Genomic DNA, 8925 nt, shown 5'->3' on the forward strand with positions numbered 1-8925 from the left:
TTTTTTCCGAGTCTGCTATACAGTTACAACACGGATTAGACATTCTGAAAGTGTATTGTAACACATGGAAATTAAAACTGAATGTAAATAAAACTAAGGTTATGATATTTAGAAAAGGCGGACGGGTCGCAAGCGACGTTAGATTTTATTATGACGGCGGAGAAATAGAGATAGTGAATAGGTTTTCGTTTTTGGGCATTGTTTTTACATCGGGGGGTTCATTTTATGAGGCTCAGAAAACTCTGGCTGGCCAAGCTACTAAATCTATATTCAAAATGGAAAAATATTTACAACGTTTTGTTAATTTATCGCCCAAACATATATGTGATTTATTTGATAAATTGGTAATGCCCGTGCTTTGCTACGGTAGTGAGGTATGGGGCTTCCATTCGGCTGGGGATATTGAACGTGTACACCTTAAGTTTTGTAAAAGATTATTATATGTAAAGACTACAACACAAAATAACTTTGTTTATGGTGAGCTAGGTCGTTTTCCATTAAGAATAACAAGATATTGCAGAATAATAAAATATTGGCTAAGGATAGTATGCGATTCAACAAGCGATCTTGTTAGATCAGTATATAACATCTTGTATCAGGACGCTGAACAGTTTTCTAAACAAAATTGGGCTAGTGCGGTAAAAGAACTTCTTTTTACGAATGGTTTTGGATATGTTTGGTACATGCAGTCTGTAGGTAGTATAGAAGCCTTTATGCATTTATTTAAAATTAGAATTAAAGACATTTTTGTTCAAAATTAGCAGAGGGAATTATCTGGCTCTACTAGAGCAAGATTTTATGTTAATCTTTCTAATAACTTCGAATATAAACTATATCTCGACCTTGTCAACATAAAAAAGTTTCGTATAGCGTTAACAAAATTTAGAGTCTCTTCTCATCGTTTGAGTGTTGAGGTAGGCCGTTGGCACAGACCGAACCCCTATTCCATATGCGAATCGTACATGTAGTTGTGGGGTTTTAGAGGACGAGTATCATTTCCTTATGGAGTGTACCTTATATTCTAACATAAGACACATGTATATCAAGAGAAGGTATTTTCATCACCCAAATAGACCAAAGTTCCTGGAATTAATATCGACTAGGAGCAAGAGTACATTGAAAAATATTGCCGCTTTCATTTTTAAAGCGAATGAGATACGGAAAATTAACTTATTTAATCAGGAGTAACGTCCGCCCTGATGTCGTGAAACCTGCATTTAAGTATGGAAAGTCACTGTTTTACTTATAATATATTTATGTAATTTAATGCATTGTACCACTACATATATCCTTGTATATGCAATGTATTTATGGCACAAAGACATTTGTGTCTATTGCTGAATAAAGATTATTATATATATGTGAACACATTTGTCCCCTTTATGTAGATATGAGAGTGTCTAGATTGTTTATTTAGATAAGTGATAATAATCCATTGCAGCAACTAGGGGCCACGGTGGCCAAGTGGTTTAGGCGTCTGACATTCTGCTACCACTAGCCTTTCACCACTGGGTCACGGTGGCCAAGAGGTTAAGGCGTCTGACATTCTGCAACCACTAGCCCTTCACCACTGGGCCACGGTGGCCAAGTGTTTAAGGCGTCTGACATTCTGCTACAACTAGCCTTTCACCACTGGGCCACGGTGGCCAAGCGGTTAAGGCGTCTGACATTCTGCAACCACTAGCCCTTCACCACTGGGCCACGGTGGCCAAGCGGTTAAGGCGTCTGACATTCTGCGACCACTAGCCTTTCACCACTGGGCAACGGTGGCCAAGTGGTTAAGGCGGCTGACATTCTGCTACCACTAGCCCTCCACCCCTGGGTCACGGTGGCCAAGTGGTTAAGGCCTCTGACATTCTGCTACCACTAGCCCTCCCCCACTGGGTCACGGTGGCCAAGTGGTTAAGGCCTCTGACATTCTGCTACCACTAGCCTTTCACCACTGGGTCGCGGGTTCAAGGCCCAAGTGGGGCAGTCACCAGGTACTGGCCGTAGGTCGGTGGTTTTTCTCCAGGAACTCCGGCTTTCCTCCACCACCAAAACCTGGCTGGTCCTTAAATGACCATAGCTGTTAATAGGACGTAAAACACAACCGAACCAAAAGCAAGCTACAAAGGAAATATGACTCTAGGCCTTATTGTTCAGTAAACATTTGTTTAAGGTAAAAGCTGACATTGGACATATGATAATTGCTGCCCCATCACACAAACTCCGACTTTGTGATTGATGATTTCAAATCCAGTTATCTATTCTTTCTCTCAAATGATAGGATTTATAAAAAGAAATGTGAGAATGGCTGAGACATAAACTCGGATCCAATTGACCGGTGATCAACTCATGGTTTGTAATTTTTTCGACTCCTAACATTATTGTTTACCCTTACCTCCTTGGTAGAAATCTTTGAATGGTTTGGGAGGGGCCGGTAGAGATAGATCGTCTAGGTCCTCTGTACCAGGGAGGTCATTTAGGGCCTCCACCATTTCCTCTGTTCCTTCTGAGCAGACCTCACTGCAAACAGCACCATTATAATAAGGCTATATATAAATATATATATATAACATCTAGATTTCTTATAGTAATCTACAGTAACTAAATCATGTTGTTCTTAGTTCACGATGTCACTGTAGGATTTCTGTGGAGGTGTCGCTCATCGACTACACCAGGGTTGCCAACCTCCATGGAGCCCAATGTGGGATATCTCCCTCCGGCGGGTTTTTCAATTTGTGAGATTTTTGACGTTAATTGTTTTAAGTAGTTTGGATCTGATTTGCAAATTGATCATCTGTAATAATGAATTCATGATTCTACCGACCCCTTTCTAATGGTTTTCAATTCAATGCAGCAATGCTTCATTGTTAATAGATGTATCTTGAATGTTTTCACCAATTAACGATCATGGGGATGGTGAACGATCATGGGGATGGTGAATGATGATGGGGATAGTGAACGATCCGGGGGATGGTGAACGATCCTGGGAATGGTGAACGATCCTGGGGATGGTGAACGATCATGGGGATGGTGACAGCAGCTAGATGAACATCCTGCATTCTTTGTCATGGTCATCAGGATATTTGAAAATTAGGTGCGAAAGCTTACATATCATGTGATTAGTCAACAGTTGTCGGATAGAAAATACAGACCTGTTAATCACATGATCAGACTGTCAACAGTTGTATGGTAGCAAACACCACTTAAATCACATGATCAGACTGTCAACAGTTGTATGGTGGCAAACACCACTTAAATCACATGACCAGTAAAACAGTTGTAGGGAAGCAGAAGTTAATGTGTTGCGTTTAATAATTATAGAAGGAAAACTACCAAACCGGTTAAAATATATACTGTGAATCCGAAATGTTTGCTGTAGTTTATTTTTCACCTATTTTGCCCTCTGTAGTGAACACTTGTAACCAACATAATGTACATAGTAATTAAATGTGAAGGGTGAATTTAATTTAAAGAGTAAAGTTTTCTTTGTGAAAATGTTCTGGTATACTATAGCATGCAGTATAAATAATATAGATTCTTTTAACAACAGCAACTGGGCAGTTTTAACAATCTCCCTTGCCCAATACAGGTCTACTTTAAGTGCTATGAATTAATAAAACATCCCTTTCTGCCTCTTGCCTTGATCAAAAGATGTGGGAATATGTTGGTTATAAATTCGACATTTAACGTTTCCAATGCGACTGGTTTTTGGCAATTGGAACATTTCCTGAACCCTTTCAAAGTAAGCCATCGCTTCATTTTCAGTTGACAGCCGTATATGTATACTGATGTCTATATTGTACCCTAGCATAATGTTATCTCTTTAAAACCAACCAAAGTTGCTATTGACTACTTAACATTGTCTCAGAGACGTATATACTTCTGGCTTTATAGGTCTCTGATTGCCTCCACCAAAAGATCAATTTTACCTGCACCATAAGGCCAGAAAAACAGAAGGATTAGGGGGTTTGGAACGGCGCGTCTAATTACCCAATACTACCCAATACTACCCAATACCACCCAATACTACCCAATACTACCCCATACGACCCAGTTATGAACCAAATACTTCTTTATTACTGTGAAATATCACCTTTGTAGACGTTATTTACTTCCATCTGCCATATTTTATCGGGAAATATGCGATTTGGTGCCGAAAACATCACCGAATTGCCGTGACTATGACCCAATACTACCCCATACCACCCAATACTACCCCATACGATCCAGTTATGAACCCAATACTTCTTTATTACTGTGAAATATCGCATTTCTTGAAGTTATTTACTTCTATATGTCACATCCTATCTGGACATATGCGATTTGGTGCAGAAAACATCACCGAAATGCCGTGACTAGGGGTTCGACGATTTACAGGAACGGGCAGGATCGGGCAGAAAACTATTAATTATTATATATACATTGATGAATATATATATTTAATTAGATACATTTAAGTATCATTATCGGGTATAAGATATATTTGATAAAAGAATTGCAATTACATGATACGTACTATATTAATTCTATTCATGTCATAAAATGATGTTATTAAGATCATATATATAAATTTAGCAGGAAATATTTAGAAAATTTTAAATTACTTTTCATAAATGTTAGTTATTCAATTTTGTTAAACATAACAGTATCAATTATATAACAATGCTGGAGAAGAACCTTCAGTTAAATTAGATACTCAAATACTACGAAATTCAAAAAGTATATGGATTGTATATGATTCGAAGTCCTTTCAATTACTTGATTAACTCACAGATAGTCTGTTTTGGACAAGCTAGATATTTTTTCCATATATAGTTCCCTGACCAATCTTATGAAGGGTAGACGAGTAGGTTGTCATTAAGTAATGTAAAAATTAAATAGATTAATAAAAGGAATTACGTTACGCTTCTTATACATCAATCCAGAGACGTATATATTACATTACGTAATATATACGTCTTTGATCATCCGAAAGCAAAATACTAAATGACATGAAAACTTGATTCGACTCCAAGAGATACTGTATACACATATACTTTATTCAACTCGTTGGCCATCTCAAGTAAATGTGATCTCTATAGATACATGGTAGATACCGTGATGTTGCAATTTTATTTAACATCTAAGTCCGTGATCTAAATCACAGTTACAGGTAAATATATATATTATAATTTAATTTTATAATGTCTTCCGAGGAATTACAAATTCCACTTGCAAACCACTTATATAATATGTACAGAAGACGTAGCAGTCTATGTGATTAGTTATAATTTTAAACAGTGTCTTGTAAGCCATTTTAGGCTGAACATCATATACAATTACATTTTCTATTTAATGCATTTGTTAAATATGATACCAGGTGTCAATCAGAAACATTTTTTTATGAAAATAATCTTCCGTTTAAATATAATTAGCTACTAGTTAGTGTGAATTTAGCAGACCTCGCTGGAAGGGGGCTCCCCAACCCTTGGAAATCTAAATTTCACTACAATGTAGAACTAGGAAATTATTCATTTTATTTATCACCATTGTTATTGTTTTTTTAAAGACATCATGTTTTAAGGCAGTAAATATAAAAGAAACCTTTTAACTATTATAGTATGTAATATGTAAGGACAAAATCCAGGAGTTTGTTAGGTAGGGGCTGTCCCAATCACCTGCTCTCTGGATTGGCACATGTGATAGTTTGTTTTAATTTATTAATGTATTATGTATAATAGCTGTTCTTAACAAAATTATGATATTATAAATTATGTAACTATATGTGTTTATACTGTGTAACTATATACTTGTACGATGTAATTGTGATATATGACACTATAATAAACAAAATTGACTTGACTTGACTTAACTATATATATATATATATATATATTGGATATGCAATGACGACGAAAACGGAGATAAATTTTGAATAGAATTGGCAAATAGAGGATTTCCCCCAAAATTACTTGTAGTCAACTAAATTAGAACAAATGTTTAAATAATTTTATTATGCAATGAACGTTATAAACGTATTGACGTACATGAACATTCTACGGATTTTTTTTTATTTATAACAACTATCGATATAATATGTATAAATATAGATTTGTTCCAATATATACTAAAGATACATGGTCGTGAAAAGTAAATCTACTCTTACTAAATACTCGTCAAATTTATTTAAACAAATTTAAGTCTTTAAAAACATCAAGTTATATGAATGCATAACCACGGACTTTATCTAATTCCGTGTACAATATCTAATTTTAAACATAAACTTAGTCCCGTGCAATTGAATAGATTCTTGATATATGAAATCCATTTAAAATCAGCGAAATCATTTTTATGTAAATTCAGCATAAGCTTGTACATTATACTAGACAATTTATTTTCACCTGTAATTAGTTTATACCAAAACATTATCATTCTAGATTTAATTTCAATATCCAGCGAGTACCTACCCGTTTCACCATATACCATTATATTTGCTGTGGAGCTACGTATGTTTAAAATTCTTTAACAAAACTGTACACGTAATTTCTCAATCATATTGGTATTTTCAAACCCCAAAATTACTTTTTGAAACGTATATAGATATTAAAGCATGAAGGATAAATATATTTTCAGTTGTAGAGTAGCCTTTCCTAAAACCAGCTTGAACATTGGAACAAGAAGTCTATTGTCTACTATTACGGAATTAGATAATCAGTTTTGACCACATCGGCCTTTGAAAAAAAATGAAACTTAAAGCGTTTCACCGTGTTTCTTTCTTCTTTACATATACAATTAATATACAGTATCGTTTTTCTATAACAGATAAGGCCTAACAATCCAACATATGGACTTCAATATTTATTTACGTAAAACACGTATTTCAATTAACTTATATTTACATATAGAATAATATTTAATTTTCAGATTGATGTCCCTTTTTTGAGTTGGAAAATTGCGTATTTTCTTTTTTTTAAGATCGTAGACGTGATGGGATTGTAATCTACACATTAACACCAATTAATTCACTCAAAATATATTCATGCTATTTATTAAGAGTTGAGTATAAGTTATGAAGTTATTAAAATTTAGTTATCATAATGTCATTTCCAATGTTTCAGGTGTTATGACATTGCAATAACAATGTCATATATATAAATGAGAAAATAACTCAGATACATATTTATTATATATGTAATATGTAATATATAATTCTCTGAACAACCCTTTTTTATAGAATAAAACAGAGACATAAATTGGAACCTCGGCCTGGCAATATATATATATATATATATATATTTAGTCCGATCCTGCCCCGTTCCTGTAATTGCAATTCTTTTATCAAATATACCTTATACCAGATAAGGATAATTAAATATATACAATAAATATATATAAATAAGTCCGATCCTGCCCCGTTTCTGTCCGTTCCTGTAAATCGTCGACCGTTCTTGCCCGATCCATATCAATACAATACTTTTTTTTAAATTCTTTGCAATCCTTTTATCAAATGACGTATCTTGTACCCGATAAAAAAGATATAATAATATAAATATAAATATATATATAATTTAGTCCGATTCTGCCCCGAATGGCGATCATGTAATTGCAATCATTTTATCAAATATATCTTATACCCGATAATGATACTTTAATGTATCTAATCAGAGACGTATAAAGCCATAACTGTGTTATATACGTCTCTGATCTAATATATATATTCATTAATGTATAGGCCTATATAAAAATTAATAGATTTCTGCCCGTTCCTGTAAATCGTCGAACCCCTAGTCACGGCATTTCGGTGATGTTTTCTGCACCAAATCGCATATTTCCAGATAGAATGTGACATATAGAAGTAAATAACTGTGACATTTCACAGTAATAAAGAAGTATTGGTTCATAATTGGGTCGTATGGGTAGTATTGGGTGGTATTGGGTAGTATTGGGTCATAGTCACGGCAATTCGGTGATGTTTTCGGCACCAAATCGCATATTTCCCGATAAAATATGGCAGATAGAAGTAAATAACTTCCAAGAAATGCGATATTTCACAGTAATAAAGAAGAATTGGTTCATAATTGGGTCGTATGGGCAGTATTGGGTGGTATTGGGTAGTATTGGGGCATAGTCACGGCAATTCGGTGATGTTTTCGGCACCAAATCGCATATTTCCCGATAAAATATGTCAGATGGAAGTAACTACCGTCTACAAAGGTGATATTTCACAGTAATAAAGAAGTATTGGTTCATAATTGGGTCGTATGGGCAGTATTGGGTGGTATTGGGTAGTATTGGGTAATTAGACGCGCCCGGTTTGGAATGACAGATAGGAAATAATCTGTTAATTACTCCATCAACCTACAATGTTCTCTTACAGGAAATGACCAATAAAGCTGGAGAAATTTTGACTTGGTAAACTATCCAGCCCCTCGCCCCATTCCCCATGGACCCTCCATCCACAGTGCAACCAATCCAACTCAAAGTGCAGTCTGTAACCTTTCCTGGGTTGAACTCCATGTAACTACATAAAGACCTGGTGGTACGGAATCCAATTAAATAACCCCAAAAACTGAAATCCATGGGAAACACTGTTTATTATCATATAGTATACATCATTGGTATGTTAGTTTGTTCCAGCATCTGCGACTAGACAGATATATATATTAGATAGGAAAATTGTTTTTCTCTCACAACGAATCCCTATATTGATATGTTATCTTGCTGTGAACCCCCTGGGTGCAGTAGGCCTACTTCACATCTCCCTGATCCGGAAGCAAACGACAACGACAAACACCACACTGCACACATACGACATATCTTTTACCGTTTTGACTCTGCCATCTTGTCTTCTCTCCTTACTGAAGTAGAATTTATCAACGGTAAACTGTTTTGTGCATAAACTTGTGTTCACTCTCCTACTTCATCTTCATAAACCACATTCATTAATGCCCTAATGGC

The 8925-nt window shown here is 35.2% G+C and overlaps 1 protein-coding gene across 1 annotated transcript in view; it reads right to left on the minus strand.

The window, feature by feature from the left end:
- The window catches only part of LOC110462643 (vacuolar protein sorting-associated protein 4B-like), a 24010-nt gene extending 15085 nt beyond the window's left edge, over positions 1 to 8925 (minus strand). The window contains exons 1-2 of the mRNA XM_021516703.1: positions 8792 to 8925; positions 2384 to 2508 (exon numbers count right to left, since the gene is read on the minus strand). Of these exons, the coding sequence (XP_021372378.1) occupies positions 2384 to 2508; positions 8792 to 8808 (142 nt within the window). The 5' untranslated portion in view covers positions 8809 to 8925. The remainder of the gene's footprint in view (positions 1 to 2383; positions 2509 to 8791) is intronic.

This window comes from Mizuhopecten yessoensis, unplaced genomic scaffold (genome assembly GCF_002113885.1).
Source record: "Mizuhopecten yessoensis strain PY_sf001 unplaced genomic scaffold, ASM211388v2 scaffold10819, whole genome shotgun sequence".
Taxonomy (NCBI): domain Eukaryota; kingdom Metazoa; phylum Mollusca; class Bivalvia; order Pectinida; family Pectinidae; genus Mizuhopecten; species Mizuhopecten yessoensis.